We start from the raw sequence: 24,521 nt of genomic DNA on the forward strand, positions 1-24,521 counted from the left end.
GTACCAAAAATGCACTCGAAATCTTCTGTGTGTTGCTTTCATGCTCAACAACTCAGGGGGTTCCTCAGGTTACGTCACTTCCGGTATCGCCATCAACTCGAAAACAATAACCTGGAATATTCAGTGCAAATATTAAAAAGTAAAAATGTAGCTATATGTGGTGGAATCTTTGTAAAATGCGGTCAGTGGAAGTAATTTGAAGTGATTTTACAAAGTATGGACGCAACTTGTCGGGAGGTGTCTGTTGTCCGTTCATGTTATTGTGTATATTTGCAGACAATTTATTTCTTTTTGAATGGACCACAAAGTTTGATGGTTCACTTTAAGATGGCAAATCGATTCATGTAAAATGTTCATTGTTACGGGCGGTGTTTGCATTTTTCAGTCTTATAACCTACAGTATAAGACAGGGAAAAAGCCCACAAGAACTACAGTAGTTATAAATAAAAAAATAAATGAATCAAAACGTGTGTATGCTTTTCAGGTGTTCACCTGTGATAATCCGAGAGCCTTTCAGAGCATCTACAGTACCAACAGTCAGGACAGAAAAAAGACACTGGAGACACTTGCAGACCAACTTGTCACCCTCTGCGCCACGTTGGATGAGTACCCAGGAGTCCGATACAAAAAGTACACTACAGACAATATTTTGACTCAGATTACATGCCTTATCCTCAAGCAGAAACTCGTTTTTGATGAGAAAAGCTTGTTTATAACCAACAGGAATTGACACCTAACCTTTATAGACTTATAGTTATTGTTCAAGCTATAGCTGTGTATAATTTGTATATTAAGTTTAACTGTGATAGCATGGTAACACATTTTCGCTACTAGAGATACCAACATGGAGTACGCGAAGACTCTTGCAGAGTTGGTGGACAACAAACTGTTGCGATACTATGAGATGGATGACAGCAATAAGAAAAAGGTTAGACACCTGCTTCACTGAGAATGTTGTTAAAGAAAATGAAGCTCTAGTTTTGCAAATATAGTACATTCTGATTCTGAAAATGCAACAAGCTGTCACAATTGCTTTTTGTCACCTAAATTAAATTGTTTCCAATCTTGCTCTCTTTATAAAAGCAGCTGTCACTTATCACAGTAACTGCTGCTGTTTCACTGTCCATCCAGGAAAAGACTCAAGCCCAGCTACTGATTGTGGAAAGAGGCTTTGACCCTGTGAGCCCTATTCTGCATGAGCTGACTTACCAGGCCATGGCCTATGACCTCATTGATATCCAGAATGCCACATACAAGTAATGTACCCTTCAGTTTTGTTAACCGCAGCAATATTTTCAATGTCTAAGAAAACACCACATTTGTACGGTCGCAAACAAATAATACACGTCTGGTTATCCTGATAACACAAAGTAGGTCTTGGTGTTGACAGGTACAAGTCTAAAGATGGCTCAGAGAAGCAGGCTCTGCTGAATGAGGATGACATGCTTTGGGTTAAGCTGAGGCACAAGCACATTGCTGAGGTGTCTGAGTAAGTCTGACAATTAAAAATTGTAATAAATAAAATAATAATAAAATAAATGGTGGTCTAATGGAACGTAAACATTTCCATATCTCCATATTCTTTACGAGACTAACCATTACTTAAATATGTTCCTAAAACAGACAAATCCCAAAGATGGTAAAGGAAATATCTGCTACCAAGAAACAACCAGATGGGAAGGTACAGTTGGGCTGTACTTGTTTTCACTTACATAATACTGAAACCTCACCCACAAAACACACGGATATCTAATATTTTTACAATGCATATTTCTGGACATAGTTTTCTATTTGTAATTTATGTTATTTTTGCATCATTTTACTCTGCTGTGTACCCAAAAACGTTTGTTGATGTGTACCTTAAAAAGTTTCCATTAATAAGGCACACCACATTATAAGGCGCTACAGTACAGGATGGGGTTACATTGTATATATCACAGCATGGACCGTGCACTACTTCTTCTACAGAGGGAAATTGAGTTGGTGCCTGCTGACATTAGTTGCGAGACCTGTTGTGACTCAACATTAATTCACATATCAGGCATATAAGACGCGGGGTGATCTTTTGAAGAAAATGAAGGTTAATGGGTTCGCCTTATACACTGGAAAATACAGTGCTGAACTTGTCGTTTCAATGCAGTGTCAGGATGAAATGCCACAGTGTCAGCATTTGAGCTATATTATAATAATAATACATTTCATTTATAAGTGCCTTTCAAAACCCTCAAGGTCATTTTACAGTCACAGGATACGTTTTTCCTGTGGGTCAGCAGCGGCAGCCACACACGACAGCGTACACTCGATATATTGCCAATAGCCAGCCAGACAGCCAGCCACCCAGCTAGATAGATAGCCAGCTAATAGATAGAAATTAGATAGCATACACATAGCTTACACAGACGTATAGATAGCATAGTGCATGTTTACTGGCGAAAAGCGCGGTAAGGGAGCTGCCATATGTTTTCTCATTTCATCGCGCACAGTCTCACGGGATTTTACTCCCGAGCAATTCTGATTGTCAACGGATGCAACCGAAATCGACCAAAACACACTCAAGCACTATGCATTCTGATCATCCTATCAGTGTTTTTACTGTATAAGAAACATGGCTCAAAGTTCATTTTGTGTTCTACTCAGTCATAGTTTCCTAATGTATATGTGTCCAGAATCATGTTGGAGGTGGGAACAAATCTAAAGTAAAGTCTCCTTGCTACTTTTAAGGTCTTAATTTTAATTAATAAGTCCCAATGACAATATGCATTGTGGTACCAATGACAACCACTCTTGATTGGGTGTTGGTCAGGAAATGCAAATCAGTGCTTGGAATTCTGGTCAAGTTAATGGCAAAGTAAAGGGATGTTTACGGCATTAATTTCAGAAAAACCTTTAACTTGGACTGCATGTGCGGCCGTTGTGTGTTGGTTCTGGATATATTACACTTTTCTAGAATCATGAATTAGTGCAGCATATAGAAACATGACTTTCAACTTATCATAGGAATGTAACGATAATAGGGAAATTGTGATATCAGAATATTAAAATTGCCACAATGTCACTGTCGTCAGATCATGATTTTATCAGCAGCACATCTATTGAAATGGTCTGTTTTCAATTTGTGGAGTTCCAGATCCTTCTCGTGTTTTATTTATAAATGCAATTGAATTTAAGTTCGGTACGCTTTGGCCGACAAGAATCTGCTGTTGGGAAAAGATGTGCAATACAAAATGTAACTTACAGCATCTGTTTCCAACAATGGCGGTCCGTGCATTTCACACCTAGGCCTTCAGTGAAGTCCTGCTTAGTCCGACTTGAACAAATATCCCTCATAATACCATAATTTATGACACAACGGCTGGAGATATCATTTACAAAAGCACATGCACGCAGTACTGGGCGTGGCATCACCTTAATCGTCTACAACACAGGCTATTTTCCGGAGCAATTACACATCAATCAGTCTGCATCAGCAATTAGAACTTGTCACTATACGTGATACTGCAAACACTTAAAAATAAAAGGAAATTTAAAATCATTTGTCCACAAAGTTTTATGAAGTCCACCAAGAATATGCAATCTTTAACAAGATTTTACGCTAAATTACAAAATGTCAGTTTAATATAAGAAAAACAACAAGACGTTCACAAAACGAACTATTTGTTGAAAATAAAAGTAAACAAATCTTTTTTATTTGTTCTTGAGAATAGGCCTACATGCGACAGCGACACAATCACACAAGTCTCTGAGTACTTCCACTACAATCACACAGCTGCGCCAATGCACATTATTTACACACTGCAGAAGAGCAAGATTCTTTTTCTTTTTTTTTGTAGATTTGTAGATTTCATTTATTTACCATTGATTTAATATGAATGAAATAACATTTCAAAAACATGTTAAAAGTGAAAAAATAAGTTAATAAAAATGTTTTCACTCACCAAAAAGGTTGTCCTCCAAAACACTTATTTAAATACAAAATCCATTCTCCTTTCTTTCCTCAAGAAGACTTCAATGACTTCGTTGTGCAGTTTGTCTGTGCGTTTCAGTTCCAACAATAAATCCTTTTCTATCGACATGGAGGCCAGTGCTGAAAGCCGCGTGTGTCCAGTCGTGTTTCTGGCGTATGTTTTAATTCGCTTTAAGGCCGAGAATGACCGCTCAACACAAACCCTTTCCCCGCCTGGGGAACAGGTTAGCTTGCTCGGGGGTCGGCCGGCCTCCTCTCACAAGGTCTAGCTTCTCCTGAAAGGTCCGTCTTGAGAATGGCCTTGCGAGTATATCTGCTACCAAATCTGAGTTGTCCTCTCCTTCAGCCATTGTGGGTTAAAAAAGCGAGTAGATATACTTGGTTTTTCTGCTAAAGTTTCCGGTCTGATCTGTTGTCAGCTTGGTTGATTTGCATAGCGCTGCCTACGCTGAGGGCTGAGGTAAAGTGAGTATCCAATCACAGGACGCGTACGTCATGTTCAACGCGAGGCCCTCTAGCTGGCCTTACTGTGCCAACTCGTGATCTGATTGGCTATCGCAACTATATATCAACTACATGTGCCCGTTCATGTACAGCGCACAGACGCCCTCACTGTTGATTCTGAAGGTGTTGATCAGATTTGATACAGCCTGGTGACACAAGCTAGCTGAATACTGATTGGATTAAAAACTCTGACCTAAAACTACAACACTGAAAGGAGCATAACCAAATGGATATAATATAACATCAAGAAAACAGTATGTAGAATAATTATATATATATTTTTAGAAAAATACTTTTTTAATGAAATTGACTTTTATTATAATTATGATAATGATGTCTGATTATGTTAGGCCAGCAGAGAAGGCCTTGCTGGCCCTGACGGCCCACCACTGGTTTCCAAACATTTTTCGAAATACTGTACCTGCGAAAATGTTTGTATGTACGGTTATTCGTAACTCGAATGTTTGTAAATTGGGGAGCATCTGTGCATTCATTTTAGCTTTGGATTGTAACTACAGTAAAGTCTCGCTATATCGATATCGGATATATCGATAGTCCCGGTTATATCGATACTATTTCTATGCACACACGGGGAAAATTACATGCAAACAGGGTCGGATATATCGATGGTCCCGGTTATATCGATATTTTTTTGGACTCCCTTGAGTATCGATATAACGAGACTTTACTGTACTTACACCTTACAGTATGTACTGTTTTGTTGATTTTTAAAACATTTATATATTTATTCATTCGTTTTCAGATCACCATTAGCAATTTGGCCCAAATGATGAAAAAGATGCCATCATTCCGTAAACAGCTAACACAGGTATGTTGCATTGTTGCAGAGACTGGCTTGCACACAGCTATGGGACTTTCTTGACAGGGATTCCCCACTTACTGTTAGCCATGACGCCAGGCCTGATAAAGTGACGGTCCATGTACCATATTTGACCTGCAGAAAATTTTCAGCTCAAGTGTCAATTTGGCACTTCTCCGCAATGGCAAGGAGCAATAGTGAGGCATACAGATCACAATCCAGTGTAATTGATTACACCCTCTTCTTCTGCTTAAGGTTTACAGTCAAACGAACATGCCACTACAGACAAAAACAAAATAGACAGGAAAAAAATCATATTTTCAACATTTAATCCCATACAAAATATGCAATCACAATAACTGCTGAGGAGAAGCCCATGTGTTTGCTTTGAAACGAAGTGAATATGGTCTTGGGGGTCAACAACCTGTTGTGGACCTTTGAAACAAAACAACTTCATTGCTCTGTATTCCCTCTGTTTGGATACACACGGAAACAAAAGGTTTATAAGACAACTACAAACAGAGTACTGGGAGCAACACCCTCACTCGCTTGCTCAATAGAACAGATGGCAACTATACTTTTACCCTGGATGGCTTGTCTTCTTCTGTCTGACTTTCAGTGGTAAGTGTGTAATTCATAAAAAAAATAAAATGTGTCCACTCATGTCAGGTCATTATACTGAAAAAGCACATGTCTGACTCTTCGGCCGGTGTCGCTTTTTGAAAATTATGTAGTTGAATAGCAATGCACTAAGTGTGTGTGATGTATGTTTTCTCTTATTGTTTTTTTCACAAGGTTGAGAGAATGTAGAGTCAGAGCTGGCTTCTCAGTAATAGTTGTACTTTTTTGGAAAGCATGAATAAACAACACCAGGTGTTAGGGTCGTTATTAATGAAGCAGGAATCAAAAGTAAAAAAAACCAAAAGATTATTTAATCTTTGGGACGGCACAAAATGTGACTGCCCACCAGGAGTTTTGATTGTTCATTCCTCTCCCATTTGATTAATGTTGGCCTTTAGGTTGTGTGTGTCATTGCATGCAATGCTTCATATTGTTTTTATTTATGGCTTTTCAATTTTCAAATATGGGTGATGTTATGTTTTTTGCTTCTTTCTCTTAACACTAGAAAACTGTTCACCTGCAATTGGCCGAAGATTGTATGATACATTTTTCCAACAATGTAGAAAAACTCTGCAAAGCCGAACAGGTCTGTCAAAGTTACTCGTTTTGGTGAAATCTCTGGATTACTTAACCTTGCTTTAAAACCTTACATCTGTATAGTTTGCAGATTTGAAATGCATGTTGTTTGTTAAGTTTTAAACAACTATATTTATTATTACTGTGTAGGACCTTGCGGTGGGCTCCGACGTGGATGGAGTGAAAGTGAAGGATCCCATGAGGACTCTGTTGCCAGTGCTACTGTCCCCTTACTCTACGTATGACAAGATCAGAGCTGTGCTGCTTTACATCTTCAGCGTCAATGGTACATTTATTTTACAGACGTTGTAATGTTCAGTCCCAAAAATGAAGAAACAAAGTATGATTAACAAATGTTTCTTATAAAAAACATAAAACCGACAAACTCCAAAACAGAAAATTCACAGGAAAAAACAAAAGCAAGATAAAATGACTAAACAATGACAATACAGTAAAGTCTCGTTATATCGATATTCAAGGGAGTCCGAAAAAATATCGATATAACCGGGACTATCGATATATCCGACCCTGTTTGCATGTAATTTTCTCAGTGCGTGCAAAGAAATAGTATCGATATAACCGGGACTATCGATATATCCGATATCGATATAACGAGACTTTACTGTACTTACATAACGTGGTTGACTATGACAAGATTGAGAGGTCTAAAAAACAACACTTGAGCACAAGTGGTAATAAGGTCAACAACCAAAGAAGCAGCAGGCAACTTGTCAGGCCTTAAATACATGGCTAATGATTATTGGCATCATGTGTGCAGACTGAGGGAAATGCCTTTGTCTGCCACCTGCTAGAGACACACACAAGAACAGATAGCATGGTGATGATCATGGACAAGTTGAAGAAATAGGGAGTCCAAGATGGTGGAAAACAAAAATTTGCATTGATCGTGTTAGAATGTGTTCAGATTGTGGAATGCCTAGGGGTGTTCACATGGCAACTTTGACTCCGGTGTACCACAGGGCTGCCCCACATCGAGAGTTCATACGCACAAAGTTATACCGGTGTAGCCTATGAAAACAGCTGAAAGCAGAGTAAATTTAACGCTACTCGGGAAGTTTGTTTAAACATTTATTCCGGAATAACATGTGAACACTACAGGAGTAGACTTCCTATGCTACAGGAGTAGACTTCCTATGCTACAGGAATAGACTCGCTATGCTACAGGAGTAGACTCGCTACGTGTGAGAAGGGTGGACATGCGGACATACCGTATATGGACTACGCGTACATATGGTATTTCGTGCTCTGTTGTACTTGCACCATGTTTCCTTTCTCTTATCCTTTTATGGTGTATAATAGCCCCACTGCATTGATTTCTCTAGAGAAGTATAAACTTCTTCTTTTCCTTTCGGCTTTTTCCTTCAGAGGTCACCACAGCGAATCAGTGTCCTTCATCTTCAGAGGTTTGATTCGCAATCCAAATTGTTCACTTTTTGGCCAATGCATCTTGGGGCCTCATTTATTCTACTGCACCATCACGTGAATAATAAATGTCAAAACAGAGAAAGTGATTAAAATGCTGCCATTGATTAGACGGGTTAGAAGGTATCGAAGAGGATTAGAGCCAATGAAGAAAATAAAATTGTCAAGGTTTGCAAGGTGGTTATTGTGGTGGATCCCAAAATAAGCAGGCAGGAGGGAGCAGCAGGTTGTATTTGAGAAATTGTATTAACATAAAGTCAGCAGGAACAAAATCTAAAACATCAGTCATTCAAACAAAAATACAAAGTATCAAAGAAAAACCATGAGTAAAAATCAAAATAGAGATGCCACGATTCTCACTTTTATCTCCTAATCCAAATTTAAAGTGACAATCCTCACTTCAAAGTCAGAATTTTGAGATGAAAGTCAGGATTCTGAAAATAATAATAACTGTTGGGGTAATTCGCAAAATAATCCAACAATAACAACAACAATAATACATTTGATTTCGAAGCGCCTTATTAAACTAAGTCAGACCTCTGCGATAGCCCGAATCCTCTTGCGTAAAAATGGCAAGGAGTTGTGATGTGAATGAATGTGCGTTTGTTACTTGAAACAATAATTGCTTTACTTTAGACATTGGCAGGGCGACCTGGTCATCGAGTGGTTAGCACGCCGGCTTCACAGTGCAGAGGTCCTGCTCCGGCCTCCCTGTGTGGAGTTTGTATGTTCTCCCCTGGCCTGCGTGGGTTTTCTCCGGTTTCCTCCCACATTCCAACAACATGCATGGCAGGCAGATTGGACACTCCAAATTGTCCCTAGGTATGAGTGTCACAGTGATTGTTGTATGTCTTTGTGTGCCCTGCGATTGGCTGGCGACCAATTCAGGGTGTCCCCCGCCTAGTGCCCGAAGATGGCTGGGATAGGCTCCAGCACCCTCCGCGACCCTAATAAGGAATAAGCGGTATTAATAAGCGGCTAATAAGGACTAAGCGGTACGGAAAATGGACGGATAGACATTGACACACAAACAAGACACACCTTTCAGTTGTTACAGTTGTTATTTACAGTTGTGGTCAAAGGTTTACATACACTTGTGATGAATAATAATGTCTTGGCTCTCTTGAGTTTCCAACTCTGATTTTTATGTGATTGAATGATTGGAACAGATACTTCTTTGTCACAAAAACATTCAGGAAGTCTGGTTCTTTTATGACTTTATTATGGGTGAACCAAAAATAAGTGATCAAGTCTGTTGGGTCAAAAATATACATACACCAGCGCTAATATTTAGCAACATATCCCTCAGGCATTTTCACTTCAATTCGGGGCTTTTGGTAGCCACCCACCAGCTTCTGGCAAGCTTCTGGTTGAATCTTTGACCACTCCTCTTGACAGATTTGGTAAATTTGATGGCTTTCTGACATGGACTTGTTTCTTAAGCATTGTCCACAAGTTCTCAATGGGATTTACGTCAAGACTTTGGGAAGGTCATCCGAAAACCTTAATTCTAGCCTGATTTAGCCATTCCATCACCACCTTTGTTGTGTGTTTGGGGTCATTGTCCTGTTGGAACCCCCAACTGTGCCCAAGACCCAATCCTCGGGCTGATGACTTTAGGTTATTTTGAAGAATTTGAAGGTAATCCTCCTTCTTTATTATCCTATTTACTTTCTGTAAAGCACCAATTCAATTGGCAGCAAAACAGCCCCACGTCATAATACTGCCACCACCGCGCTTGACGGTTGGCATGGTGTATTGGGGTTAAATGACTCACCTTTTCTCCTCCAAACATATTGCTGGGCATTCTGGCCAAACAACTCTATTTTTATTTCAGCTGACCTCAGAACTTTCTTCCAGAAGGTCTTTTCTTCGTCCATGTGATCACCAGCAAACTTCGTTTGAGCCTTAAGGTGTCGCTTTTGGAGCAAGGGCATCCTTCCTTCTTGAACGGCAGCCTCTCAATCCATGTAGATGCAAAACATGCTGGACTGTGGACACTGACACCCTTGTTCCAGCAGCTTCTAATTCTCTGCAGATCTGCTTGTTTGTGATTCTCGGTTGAATCTTAACCTCCTAACCAATTTTCTCTCAGCAGCAGGTGATAGCTAGTGTTTTCTTCCTGATCGTGGCAGTGACAAAACAGTGTCATGCACTTCAAACTTACAAACAATTGTTTGCACTGGTGCTCTTGGGACCTGCAGCTGCTTTGAAATGGCTCCAAGTGACTTTACTGACTTGTTCAAGTCAATGATTCACTTTTTCAGATCCATGCTGAGCTCCTTTTACATTCCCATTGTAGCGTTTGTGGGCATTTGCATCGAATGACCCCTATTTAAATGGCCCCAGAGAAGTCACCACCTGTAATCACTCATAATCATGTATGTATATTTTTGACCCAGCAGATTTGATCACTTTTTCTGTTAACCCATAATAAAGTCATAAACAAACTGACTCTGTCTCTGACTTCATCAATGTTTTTGTGACAAAAAGTATCTGTTCTAACCACTCTAACAAAGAAAAATCAGAGTTGTAGAAATAACTGGAAACTTAAGAGAGCCATGTTCTTCTTTGAAGATGTGATGTTGGGTGTGTCAGCGTCAGCTGTCAGCTCATTGTCGACTCGGCGCACCATTTTATTTTGAATCCTCGAGTGGGTAATGACGTAGAAATCCCGTCTCGCGAGGCATCGGGCGTAGCCATGTGTGTTCCGAGGCTATGGGCGTGGCCACAAGCGAAATTTACACACGTCTCAAACCTCAAATGGTTTCACCTGGCACACGCCTCGGAGCTTCGGCACAGCGGGCACATCACTGGTATAAACCATGGTTTTTCGATATGTGACAAAGAAGGCGGGAGAAAGGAAACACTTTACACAGAGCTGTACCGGGGTTAACGCGCTTCTCTTTTGTAAGCAGCTTTATATGCGTGAACTTCCCACAAAATTTACACCAGTGTAAGAAATATCGCAACAAAATACATCAGTGGAGCAGTGATGCAAATGTATGCCTTGTGAACACTTCTTATGTCAACCCTCTATAAGCAAAAGGCACAAAATTGCATTTTTTCAGCTCTCACGCTTTTTTTTCTCAACAATATGCGAACCCTGCCCTGTTCATCAGAAAAAAAAGTTAATCAAGTTAATCAGTGAATTATAGGAGCTAGAAATAAGGGTGACTGTCCAAAATACAATGCAATACATACATATTGGTTTGAACGATGAGTAACGACAAACAAAAGGTACTCTGTCCTCAGGTGTTTACAACACACTTCGATATTCATACCATGAAACAAAAGTCGGAATTCTGACATTTTGTCTTTGATTCATCTTTTGATCTGAATCTCAAATATCTTCTGTGTGCCTCAAAAAGAAAGAAAAGAAATGGTCCTTCGCATTACTTTTGCAGGGGACTCTATCTCAACCCTATTTCTTATGCGTTCCAATGATATCAGTACTCATATTTGAAATCCCATATCAGAATCAGAATCATCTTTATTGCCAAGTATGTAGAACACACAAGGAATTTGTTTCCGGTAGAACACGCTGCACTAGTATCGTCGTCTTTGGACTTTGATATAAAGTACAGTTTAATTGGGTACTTTTTATCATTTTGCAGCAGATATAGACCAAGTTGGAAACTGGCTTATTTCATGTTTTTTTTTACCAGGAACAACAGATGAGAATTTGAACAAACTAATCCAACATGTGAAAATTGAAGATGAAAGGGAAGTTATCCTAAACTGGAAAGAGCTTGGAGTCCCCATCATCACGTCTGTATGTGGATAATCAAACTTCATTGATTGAACTTTACTCAACACAGAATTGCTCAACTAAATGATTGAAAAAAACGACATGAAGGCTTATTGTCAACACTCTGTTTGGATCATAATTCTGTTTTGATTATGTTCTATTGCACTTGCGTTTTCAGCCCATTTGTTTCTCCCGCAAACCAACCAGACGGGACAGATCTCAGGAAGACACGTACAACCTTTCCAGGTGGACTCCTGCCATAAAAGATGTAATGGAGGTCAGTAAGAAATACTTTGGTTATTATGCCACTTCATTTATTGAATTATAATTCATTTGTTCATTCATTCGTCTTCGGACTGCTTTATCCTCACGAGATTCATGTGCGGTGCTGGAGTTTATCCCAGTCGTCTTCGGGCACTAGGCAGGGGACACCCTGAATCGGTTGCCAGCCAATCACAGGGCACACAGAGACAAACAACCATCCACGCTCACACTCACACCTATGGACAATTTTGAATGCATGTTTTTTGGAATGTGGGAGGACCCGGAGGAGAATGTGCAAACTCCACACAGGGAGGCCGGAGCAAGATTCGAACGCACAATCTCTGCACTGTGAAGTTGGCATGCTATTCACTCGACTATTGAGCTGACAAATTTTGATTTGGACGAACCAATTTGGATGCTGCCAAATATGGTATATTAAACTGAAAAAAAAAGACTTTTCTGCTCTATGTGTCACCTCAGGTAGTCCAGCTTCTATTTAGTCCATATTTTTCCATTGGTAAATTTGCCTTTGCCACGTGTTTTGCAGAGCAGACCTTTCTCACTGGAAAAACTAAAGATCTCACCCAGTTTAAATGCTTGTTCTATTTGCATATACAGACTGCCATGCCAACTCAAAAGAACCGCCATTCTTTCTTATTTTGGTTTGGGGGGGTCGACGAATCAGAATCATCTTTATTGGCCAAGTATATAGAACATACATGGAATTTGTCTCCGCTAGAACACGCTGCACTAGTATCATCCTAAAAAAAGACATGACAAGTAAGTATGGAGGACACAAATAAAGGCTAATCTAATGTAATCTAATCTTATTCCTTAATGTAAATGGCACCTCTCATGAACAACTGTAAAACAAGTGATTCATTGTAGAATGAAATATGGTAGCAGTTGTACAGTTGGTGCAGGAAATCAGTGAACTATTTTAAAGTGAACGCCACTGTATTTATAGTACAACTGTGCAATTATGCAGGTGTTATTAAGTGCCTCAAAGTGTGCGGGAGATTATATAAATCAGTAACAGTAGTTAATGAGTACAGAGCTACCATGATTATAATGGGATGCTATTCCACTGGGTTGTGCAAAATTGCAAAGAGGCACTATGCAGTTATATTTGGGTTACTGTTTAGAGTTAATGGCTTGGGGAAGAGCTGCTGTTTGCTGGATTTAGTGTGCATGGATCGGTAGCGCCTACCTGAGGGGAGTAGCTGGAAAAGGTGGTGGGCAGGGTGCGCAGGGTCCCGTAGGATTTTCCGTGCCCTTGTCTTAGTTCTTGCAGTGTGCTTGTCCTCGACAATGGGTAGGGTGGTGCCAAGGATTTTTTCCGCCGTCATAACTGTCCGTTGAAGTTTCTATAATTTTGTCCTTTTTTGTAGCGGCCCCAAACCGTGCTGAAAGAACACAAGATCTTTGTGACGGTCACGTGACGTCAACTCAGTCCAGGCTGCGTCGACGTAGTCCAGGGGCGTTGACGCTGCAATAGCCCGCCCAACTGTGTTTATAAGGGAGTGCGTTGAGCGGCTGAAACAAGCCAGACCTATGTGGTCTTGCGATTCGCTGGAAACCGGTTCAGGGTATCCCCCCTACTGCACGAAGATTGCAGAGGATAAAGCGGTTCAGAAAATGGATGGATAAACAGTATTTTCCACGACATGGAATTAAATGGGAGCTGTTATTTTCAGGACGCTTTGGAGAACAAACTAGACCCCCGGGAATGGCCACACCAGTCCGAGTGTCCAACTGCTTGGAATGGTTCTGGCGCTGTTAGGTGGGTTTGACAAGAAAGTAATGGATGAGGATTTTTTTTTGTAACTAAATACCATGACACCAGATTTCTCAGTTTACTTTGAACCATTACATAAATTAGGGTGTATTGTATTGTATTGTATTGTATTGTATTGTATTGTATTGCGCTCAACAGCGTACATGAATGACACTGTTTTAAACACAATGCAAAACATTGAACCCCCGTTATTGGAGGGATACATTTCAGATACAGCTTCAATATGTGAAATTCTCCTCAAAATAAAGGACCTAGCATACAAATCTTGGGAGTTCAGTTTTACATAATTTTTCAGAATGTTTTACGCCGTTGTGTTTGTGATAGATTTTACCCATTTGATTCCAATCACATGCTCTTTTCCTCACAGTGCACGTCAGAAGCACAAATCCAGCACTCAGGATGAACGTCGGACGGGCTCACGGCTCATCCTCTTTGTCATTGGAGGAATCAGCTACTCTGAGATGCGCTCTGCCTATGAGGTCACACAGACTGTTAAGTCCTGCCAGGTCATCATAGGTGAGCATTAATACAATATTACACATTCCAGTTAAGTTTCTTTTAACCTCTGTTGGAGCGGAATAGCCTTTTTTCATTCATGTGTTCGTTAATTTTGGATGATAAGGATTTTGGTTATCTTAATACATGCTGGAGTCGATGAACAGTACCTTCAAAGTGTTTATTTGTAGAATATTCCGTACACCAATGATTCACAGACAATGGCTAAAACAGTGGTTCTTAACCTCAATCAAACCCTAGGGCTTCTGTGAGTCAGTCTCAGCTCAAGGGTTCGGTGGATCCTCCGCAGTTAGTGGGCACAGTCATTGGAAGCAGGGTTCGATGAATGAGCATATGAAACTGGTGGGGTTCTGTGCTTCCAACAAGATTAAGAACCACTGGGCTAAAACCACTTTTCATCATACTCAAACATTTAACAAGTGTTACAAGATTTTGTAAATGCAATACTTTCTTTTTTCTTGCAATTCTTTTCGACTGGACCTTTTTCATTTTTCTGCTCTATATTGCAAATTTCCCCATTGTGTCACTATTAAAGGCTGATCTGAAAGGCTGAACTATTAAAAATCTGATCTGAAAAATGCACACTTAAAGACAAGCATATATGATTTACAATAAACCCATTTCGATGAACGAAAAAGCAAACATGGGTAAAAGATTAAAATGTGTTAACAACATTGTGGAACAGGTGAGTTTTAAGAGATGATTTGAACGATTGGTGTATGAATTATTTTTTGTCCGTAAGATATAAGTGAAGCCAGGTGAGGACTTTGTGATGTTTAGGAATTGCAGGGGAGAAAGTATCTTGGATTGTTTGATGGTGTTGAAGGCAGCTGTAAGATCAAGAAGGATGAGGATGAGTAGGTCAGAGTCAGAGGAGAGGCGGAGGTCATTGGTTATTTGAGCAGTTTTAGTGCTGCGGATTGTGTGGAATCCAAATTGATATTGTTCAAAGATTGTCGACATAGGTTTTAATTTGAGGTGCAATGTCAGATTCTATGACTTTGGACTGAACGGGGACGTTGGAGATGGGTCGGACGTTGGTTGAGTCTTTTGACTGTTTTTTTTTTTTGCAGCCAGGTAGATTGAGGGCGGGGGTGGACATGGGCAACGTTGAGGGGGGAGTTGACAAGGTGGGAGATGGTGGGAAAGCGGTGCTTGACCAAGAAAGATGGGATGGGATCCAATGTACCGGTGGAGGAATTCATTGTTGAGATTATGTTGGTGAGTTCGGTTATGCAGACAGGTGTGACAGTTGTGAATTCGGAGAGAGCTCTAGTGGTTGGAATGACTCATGCTGGTAAAAACAGAGGGGGGACGGGTGAGGTGGTGAGTGAATTGTAGAGGATTTGGATTTTTGATTTAAAGAAACAGCAGCAACAGTCTTACGAACTGAATTGGTTCCCAGAAAGTGTGTGTAAGGCGAAAAGTGTGTATTCCAAATGTTAATTTCCCATAGGAAACCATTAAAATGAGAATAATCCGTTCCCAGGTCCCCACAAAACATAATTTTCTACTAAATCAGCCTTAAAATTACACAAAATATACTTCATTTTACGTATATAATACACGTGTTATGTTATTGTAATTAATTAAATAAAATGTACTGTACAATAAAGTCGTTTTATTTGCCTTTGTGATGGTCGTTGATGGCTTGATGGAGTGGAGTGGCCGATTTCATCACCATTAAACACTTGATGCGGAACGTAGCCTTCTTCCACCATGTTCAGGAATGATTCTTTGTAAGCTTTGGCAGCTTTAGCATTAGAACTGGCTGCCTCACCATGACGAATGACACTATGAATCCCTGTATGACGCTTAAAGTTCTCGAACCATCCGTGGCTAGCCTTGAAATCATCAATGGATGACGAACTTCCAGGTTGGCTCTTGACGATATCTGAGTGAAGTTGCCGTGGTTTCTCAGAATCAGAATCAGAATCATCTTTATTGCCAAGTATGTAGAACACACAAGGAATTTGTTTCCGGTAATAATTGTTGAGTGATTTAATTGTTCTGCAATAATTGTACCTAGTTCCTCATCAATTGTGTCCTGTTTAGCTGGGTTGATAGCTTTTTGCATAAAGTGTCGCAAGGAGCTCTGGGTTGTACATCTTGGAAGTTGTGATTTACATCTTGGAAGTTGTGATTGCAACAGCAACAGATGCAGGCAGACACACGATAAACGTCATTAATAGCTGGTTCCCTTGCTTGTCTTTTCTCTTCAAATTATCCAGATGGCTTGTGCGGGTTATTTGTGCAGCCTGATTGATGGGATATTTTAACCTTGCATTGTACACGCTGGCTTTGAACTATCAATAAAGTTGAAAAGAGTCCAAATTTCACTGTTTACTCTATCCATTTTCTCACCTTTTTACTTTTGTTTTTCTTTGTGTGCTCTCTGCCGTCTGCCTTTAGTGCTTGTTTCTCTAACCCCTCCTCCTCCTCATTGCTGTGTGGGTCCTGCTGCATATGTCCCCTCACTCCTCTACCACGGATCTTGACCAATCATGTGCGGCTTTAACCGAATACTGAGAGCAGAGAATAGAGGACAAAAAAAGTCGACTGCCATTTCCAGCTCTTCGTTCACTTCAGAGATCCACCTCCAAGATCCGTCTCGTTTGCGAACGACACATCACTCATTGAGGCGCTTCTTGTGTTTCCCGAAAAATAGTTCGGATATCAAGATTATATTCTCGCGAATTTAACGTTCGTAAGGCGAAAAGTTCGTAAACGGAGGTATCACTGTAGAATAGGAGTGAATTGCATTTGTTGACGGTAAAAGAGGCTCAAATATTTTCGCTGTGTTTGAGGAGTTTGATGATGGTAGAGAAGAGAGCCTATTGGTTGTTGGAGTTGTGTGGATAGGGTTGGAGTAGTCAGCAGAATGGATGGAGTTGAGTGTGGTCTTGTATAGCTGTAGGTGATCTGTGTAGGCAAGGAGATGAACAGTTTAACAGGATTTTCAAGCTGACGTTTTTGAGTTTTAAGTTTGACAGGGGGCTGAGCTTGTGAACGTTTCATAACCTTTATTAATCTCACAATGTAGAAATTACCAATTCACAGCAGCAAAGTTATGAAAGGAAGAGTAAAGAAAAAAGAAGTGTACAAACAAAATATAGGCCTTCCTGTAAATATTGTGGGTTAGTTCAGAGGTCCTCAAACCCCGGGCCGCGGACCGGTACCGGTCCGTGGGTCTTTTGGTACCGGGCCGCGTAGAAAGAATAAATAAATGTACATAATTTCCGTTCTATTTATTATCTGAGTCTGAACTATGTTTTATTATATATACAGGACTCTGCTAATAAAGTTGCATAAAAATATACAATGGATTCATGTTTATTCTTATATTTAAAAGAAAGAAAAAACAGTTTCCATGCCTGTTGTATCATTTTATTTTGTTGTATTTATTCGCCGGTCCGTGAAAATATTGTCTGACATTAAACCGGTCCGTGGCGCAAAAAAAGGTTGGGGACCACTGGGTTAGTTGATTGAGACAGGAAGACAGAGTGCTGTTGTAGTAGTTGGTGAGAACAGTAATTTGGACAGGTGGTTGAGAACAGAGGTCGAAAAGTCACTTGGGGAGATGGATTTCAGGTTTCTGATTGATATGGTGCACTTTTCAATTGAAGTGGGTTAAGGAGGTTTAGGTCCAGAGTGAGACCCCACAAGGTGATATCTTTCATGGGCCTCCACTCCGATTGAGATTGACCGTCATGTTTAGCTTCTTTCATTTTCTAATGATTGCTCCAACAGTGGACCTTTTTTCACCAAGCTGCTTGGTAGTTGCTCCATAGCCCTTTCCTCCCATGTGGAGGTGTACAATTTTGTCTCTGGTGTCTTTGGACAGCTCTTTGGTCTTCACCATGTTACAAGTTCAAGTCTTACTGATTGTATGGGGTGGACAGGTGTCTTTATGCAGCTAACGACCTCAAACATGTGCATCTGATTGATGATACATGGAGTGCAGGTGGACTTCTAATGGGCGGACTCGCACGTCTTTCAGCGTCAGAATATTAGATGATACACACAAATAAATTGGTAAAAAAACAGGCATTGTGATTTCTGGATTTTTCATTTTAGTTTATCTCTCTCATGGTGGTGAGATGATTTCTAAGTGGGGTAAATAGCAAAATAGCAGGGTGTTCAAATACTTATTTTCTTCACTGTATGTGACAAAGTCGGAGAAGTCTCAGGAAAAATGATGGATAGGCTACAGCACCACCCGCGACCCCAGTGCCGATAAAATGGTCACGGGGAGTTGGGGGGGGGGGGGTGCTGGAGCCTATCCCAACTGTCTTTGGGCACGAAGTGGGGGACACCCTGAATTGGTTGGCACACAGAGACAAACAACTGCACTCACACTCACACCGAGAGACAATTTAGTGTGTTCAATCAGCCTGCCATGCATGCTTTTGGAATGTGGGAGGACTCAGAGGAAACCCACGTGGGCCACGGTGGAGAACATGCAAGCTCCATACAGGGAGGACGGAGCGAGATTCGAACGCACGATCTCTGCACTGTGAAATTGGTATGCTAATCACCTGTCCATTTTATCTCCTCCTCTCATTCATTCATTCATTCATTCATTCATTCATTCATCCATCTTATACACACTCACTCACTCACACATTTAGAAAAAGAGAGGATATAATTTTGTTTATGTCAAACTGAATGTTTCTTCTATAGTGTGTCAAAATCTGATATTACTTTTGCGTTTCACCTCTAGGATCTACCCACATTTTAACTCCCACCAGTCTACTGGATGATATCAAGGCCCTGAGCAAACATCCTATGGAGGCTTTCACAATTGAGGAGAAGATTGACTAGTTTGTCAACCAACTAACAGACTTCCCAAATACCCAGTCCATCCCGAAATGTTACCATGTCTGCACACAAACAAAATCCCGTCATTGGGGTCATGAAGGGAACATAAAAATATCTTTTTTGAATGGCTTTTTGTATATTCACACATTCAAGTAACATTTTAGCAGATATATTTACACCTTTAGAAACTCAGATGTATAGTGACTTGTGAAGATTAGGATGGTTGTTAGGGCACGTGAATTGACCTCAACATGGTCCTGGAAAAATAATGTTATGTTTAAGTGGTGTAGGACATTCATCCTGAATGTACAGTACATGTAGTTTGTAGGCACTGAACATTGGTCAGCCCATTTAAACTGTTATCTCTGTGTATAAAGAGTTAACATTGTTTTTTCTGAGTTTTTAAGGAGTGTATTTGTTTTCATTTTTTTCAAATTGAACACTGACGAATAAATGGATGAAGTGGTTCAAATTGTTGTTTATATTATTGCCCAATACATCAGGGTAGTGCTCTCTTTGTGCCAATCAATTTGAGTTAAGTTTGGAAAATCATTTTATACAGCCTTCATGTTGGGTGTTAATGGTTTGTGTCCAAAATGACAAATGTAATGTTAAAAGTAAGTCAGCAGGAATAGTTCATGATCATAAAATCAAATGTCTTCAGCACACCCTGACAATGACTATGCTATTTTTTACACATAATAATGCTTTCTTAACTCATTCACTACCAGACGTGCAAACATTTGTGCACTCCAGTACCAGGGTGTTTGTCATTTTCACTGAAATTCCAGGACCCACAGAATATTGAAAGGACATAAAGTCGTCATCTAATGACTTTTTATGTCTGTGTAAGCTCTCAGTCGTACAGGAGTGAATTGTACTAAAATTTGCTGCAAATTTCTAAAAGCTAGCAACCACACATTTGACAACAGTGAGGTTAAAATCTTAGTGAAAGAAAATAGATGGTGTAAGGGGAGTAAAAGAAGCTATTTTTATAACAGCAAAACCCTTGACTAAATCACCATGGTGGTGTGAGGTTTAATTTGGATCGTTGGATCGTTCTTACACCAGTCTTCTTAGACCACATAGGCTTATTTAAGGTGATGAGGTGATACCATAGTAAAAGGGGCAATCAGGCCAGTGGTAGATCCCATAATAGGGCCGGACAATAGAAGTAATCAGTCAGGACAATAGAAATCAGTGTAGCCTCAGGGAATTGCAGGGACCTATCATAGCGGATGTCTGGCACCGCCACCTCTGGACAGTAGGGGGAGATATATATATATATATGTGTGTGTGTGTGTGTGTGTGTGTGTATGTATGTATGTATGTATGTATGTGTGTGTGTGTGTGTGTGTGTGTGTGTGTGTGTGTGTGTGTGTGTATGTATGTATGTATGTGTGTGTGTGTGTGTGTGTGTGTGTGTGTGTGTGTGTGTGTGTGTGTGTGTGTGTGTGTGTATACACAGTATAGGGCCAAAGCTACTAGCAAATTTTAGTTCTGTGGCAAAGCCTCTTGAATAAGAAGCAAAACGTCCGACACCTTCAAAGAAGTACAGATGACGGCTGAATAAACCTTTTCATCTAATGACTTTTTGCGTGGCCAAGGAGTGTCGGAGGACATCCTTTCACTTTTGGAGGAGCAGAGGGTGAGTAAGCAATGCGTCGTGTTGGTTTCATTTGGTGGCTGTGGTATCCATAGTTAATGTGTTTCATGGAGGTTGTAGCTTAGTTACTAGTCCGTATGTCATGAATAGACGCTACCGGTTTACATTGGTGAATGAGCACAAAGTAACACACTTTAAATGGGCACGTCATCATGACACCTCATAACGTTGTTTAAACAACACCAACCTCGACTTTGCACGACTTTGTTTGGTTGACAGTGCCCGGGTAAAGCATCACTGCTGCTAAAATTGTAAACACACCGATCACACTGTCGTGATGTAGGCAGTACTGTTGTCACGTGCTGCAATTCAAGGCTACATCACGTACTGTGTGTGCAGACGCATAAATAAAATGCTGTTTGAATAGGGACTTTATTTTTTATAGTTGAATATAGTAATGCAAATAGTTTAGATTAGTTTTCAAGCATTGATCTATTCAATAATACTGTAGCAGTTGAGGAATGAGAACACACGGTCGATTGGAGTACGTCTTTATTCCAACTGCTAACAAGTAGAAAGAGAGACAAAACGGAAACTGCAGTGAAATATATGTGATATAAACCCGCTCCCTCCCGTACACCTGCTGGGTGAGATGTCTGGTCCTAGTGCCCGCCACACAGCCCCCCCAGAACACCCAGAAGGACAGTCAAGGCGAAAATCTTGCAGGGGGCTTGACCAGCCTGCCACAACGACTATGCAGTCCGTCGTTCGGTGGTGAAGGTGAAATTGCTCGGGCAGGTGATCCGGGTGAGAACTGAGTGGGGGAACGACACTCAACCCTGGCATGCCGCGGAGAGGCTGGAGGTTTTGGAGGGCGTCCGCGACGTGGGACCTGGGCCGGCGAAACGTCCTCGCCTGCAATTATGTGAGCCGGCTTGAGTCTGTCTATTGAAATGCCCTCCCTTCTCCCACCCATATCGAGCACAAAACTCTTTTCCCCGTGTTCGAGCACTCTAAACGGGCCATCATACGGCGGCCGGAGGGGAGAGCGGTGGGCATCATGACGCACGAAGACGAAACGGGCTGACCTAAGAGCGGACGGAACGAATATTTTGGGGACGCCGTGGTGAAATGGTGCTGGAGCCAGGGGCAAAAGGGGGAAAGAAGGTGCACCCGAAGCTTCCGGCAGAAATTCACCAGGGATGCAGAGTGGCTGACCGAGTACTAACTCTGCCGGAGCGGCGTTAAGGTCTTCTTTAGGAGCTGAACGTAACCCGAGCAGGACCCACGGAAGCCGGTCAACCCAGTTACCGTCCGATAGTGCGGCCCGTAGCGTGGCTTTAAGTGACCGGTGGAAACGTTCACACATCCCGTTAGCCTGTGGGTGGTAGGCCATAGTGCGGTGTACCCGCACACCCAAGGACTGCGCCATGGCCGACCAGAGCTCGGACACAAACTGGGGGCCTCTGTCCGAAGTGATATCGGACGGCGTGCCGAAACGTGCGACCCAGGATGACAGAAATGCGCGGGCAATGTCTGTCGAGGTTGTGGAGGACAGGGGGACAGCTTCCGGCCACCTAGTGGTCCGATCGACCATAGTGAGGAGATGTGTGCAACCCTGCGAAGGAGGGAGGGGCCCGACCAGGTCCACATGGACGTGGTCAAATCTCCTGGCCGGAATCGGAAAAGTTTCTAGGTTCGCCCGGGTGTGCCTGTGGACTTGGGCGCTGACATGCCACACATGCAGCTGCCCACTTCCTGACGTCCTTTCTTAACCCAGGCCAGACAAACTTGGCCCCAAGTAGTTTGACTGACGCCCGGACGCCAGGGTGTGAAAGGGAATGAATTGAATCAAAAATTCGCCGACGCCACTCCTGCGGAACCACGGGACGAGTGCGACCCGTAGACACATCGCAGAGGAGAGCGGGACCCCCTTCACACACTGCCACCTCCTCCAGTTTCAGGGCTGTGCCTGCTGCCTTGAGTTCGTGGATGTCCGGATCCTCAGATTGGGCCGTGGCCATCTCTGAAAAATCCACCCCGAGCTGGACTGGACAAACGATCGTGCGTGACAGGCAATCGGCCACAGGGTTACATTTGCCGGCCACATGCCGAATGTCTGTTGTGAATTCGGAAATAGCCGCTAGATGCCGTTGCAGTCGGGCCAACCACGGTTCGGTCACCTTGGACATGGCGAATGTAAGGGGTTTATGATCTACGTAGGCGGTGAACCGGCGCCCCTCGAGGAGGAAACGAAAATGGCGCGTTGCAAGATAGAGTGCTAACAACTCTCTGTCGAAAACACTATACTTGCGTTCGTTATCTTGCAGCTTCCGACTGAAAAATGCAAGGGGCTGCCATTCGTTCTCCACAAGCTGCTCAACCACCGCCCCTACGGCAACATCAGACGCGTCGGTAGTCAAGGCCACCTGTGCGGTTGAGATCGGGTGGACCAGAAGAATTGCACCCGCAAGAGCTTCCTTGGCTCGTTCAAAGGACTGCACTCGTTGCGGGGCCCACTCGACGGGTTCATTAGCCTTCTTTTTTTCTCAAGGCGCCGTAGAGGGGTTGTAGGAGGGGTTGTAGGAAGCTGCGTGAGGAAGAAAACGGTTGTAAAAATTTATCATGCCCAAAAACTCCTGTAAAGCTTTAACTGTGGCTGGGCGGGGGAAATTCACCACAGCCTGCACTTTGGCGGGTAAGGGGATGGCACCCTGTGGAGAAATGCGGTGCCCCAAGAAATCGATCTTGGGCAAACCAAATTGGCACTTCACAGGGTTGACGATAAGGCCATGCGCATCAAGGCGCTTGAAAACCATCCTTAAGTGCGACAGGTGTTCCTCTGGTGAAGGGCTGGCCACAAGAATGTCGTCGAGGTAGACGAACACAAAATCTAGGCCTCGCAAGACTGAGTCCATCAGTCTCTGACAGGTCTGTGCCGCCCCCTTCAGCCCAAAAGGCATACGGAGGAATTCAAAGAGGCCAAAACGGGTTATTACTGCAGTTTTTGGCACATCTTCTGCCCGTACCGGAACCTGGCGATAACCGCGAACGAGATGAACTTTGGAAAAGATCACGGCTCCGGCCAAACGTGCGGAAAAGTCCTGGATGTGCGGAATTGGGTAACGGTCGTGTGTGGTTACATTATTAAGCCGACGAAAATCACCGCACGGCCGCCAAGAACCATCACTTTTGGGCACCATGTGTAATGGTGAGGCCCACGGGCTGTTGGAACGCCTCACGATGCCCAAACGCTCCATCGTCGCGAACTCCCCTTTCGCCATTGCCAATTTTGCCGCGTCGAGGCGACGAGCGCGGGCAAAAACTGGCGGGCCAACCGTGGGAATGAAATGTTGTACCCCGTGTTTTGTATCGGCATTGGAAAAGGCGGGTGTGGTTAACGACGGATAATCGGTCAGCAGGCGTTCATAAACGTTACCTGACGTTAAATAATTTGCGTGCGTCAACGCTCCAAGCCCTCCAGCCTCACATGGGAAAGTGGCGAAAGAGATGGCGTCGATCAAACGACGGTTAGCAATGTCCACAAGCAGTCCATGAGCGCATAAGAAATCCGCGCCGATTATCGGAACTGTAATCGAGGCCACAATAAAGTCCCACTCGAATTTTCGTTCGTGGAAACACACAGTTACCGACCTGGTGCCAAAGCTGGCGATGGGCGAGCCGTTAGCTGCGCGCAGGGGAGGCCCACATCCACCTGCCGTCTTGTCGGAGGCCGTGGGCGTCAGCAGGCTTACTTGTGCTCCGCTGTCCACCAGAAAACGTCTACCTGACGAGGAGTCTGTGATAAAAAGCAGCTCGCTTTCGTTGCCGGCACCC

General features: G+C 42.4%; 1 protein-coding gene across 1 annotated transcript in view; it reads left to right on the forward strand.

Moving 5' to 3' along the window:
• stxbp3 (syntaxin binding protein 3) overlaps positions 1-19,544 on the forward strand; it is a 37,206-nt gene extending 17,662 nt beyond the window's left edge. Inside the window, exons 7-19 of the mRNA XM_089000958.1 lie at positions 485-630; positions 835-928; positions 1,132-1,256; positions 1,391-1,489; positions 1,624-1,681; positions 5,232-5,297; positions 6,415-6,495; positions 6,636-6,771; positions 11,597-11,703; positions 11,858-11,956; positions 13,641-13,726; positions 14,109-14,257; positions 18,981-19,544. Coding sequence (XP_088857084.1) covers positions 485-630; positions 835-928; positions 1,132-1,256; positions 1,391-1,489; positions 1,624-1,681; positions 5,232-5,297; positions 6,415-6,495; positions 6,636-6,771; positions 11,597-11,703; positions 11,858-11,956; positions 13,641-13,726; positions 14,109-14,257; positions 18,981-19,081 — 1,347 coding nt within the window. The 3' untranslated portion in view covers positions 19,082-19,544. The remainder of the gene's footprint in view (positions 1-484; positions 631-834; positions 929-1,131; positions 1,257-1,390; positions 1,490-1,623; positions 1,682-5,231; positions 5,298-6,414; positions 6,496-6,635; positions 6,772-11,596; positions 11,704-11,857; positions 11,957-13,640; positions 13,727-14,108; positions 14,258-18,980) is intronic.
• The last annotated feature ends 4,977 nt before the right edge of the window (positions 19,545-24,521 follow it).

This window comes from Hippocampus bargibanti, linkage group LG07 (assembly GCF_051943395.1).
Source record: "Hippocampus bargibanti isolate YZ-2025 linkage group LG07, ASM5194339v1, whole genome shotgun sequence".
In the NCBI taxonomy this organism is placed as follows: Eukaryota; Metazoa; Chordata; class Actinopteri; order Syngnathiformes; family Syngnathidae; genus Hippocampus; species Hippocampus bargibanti.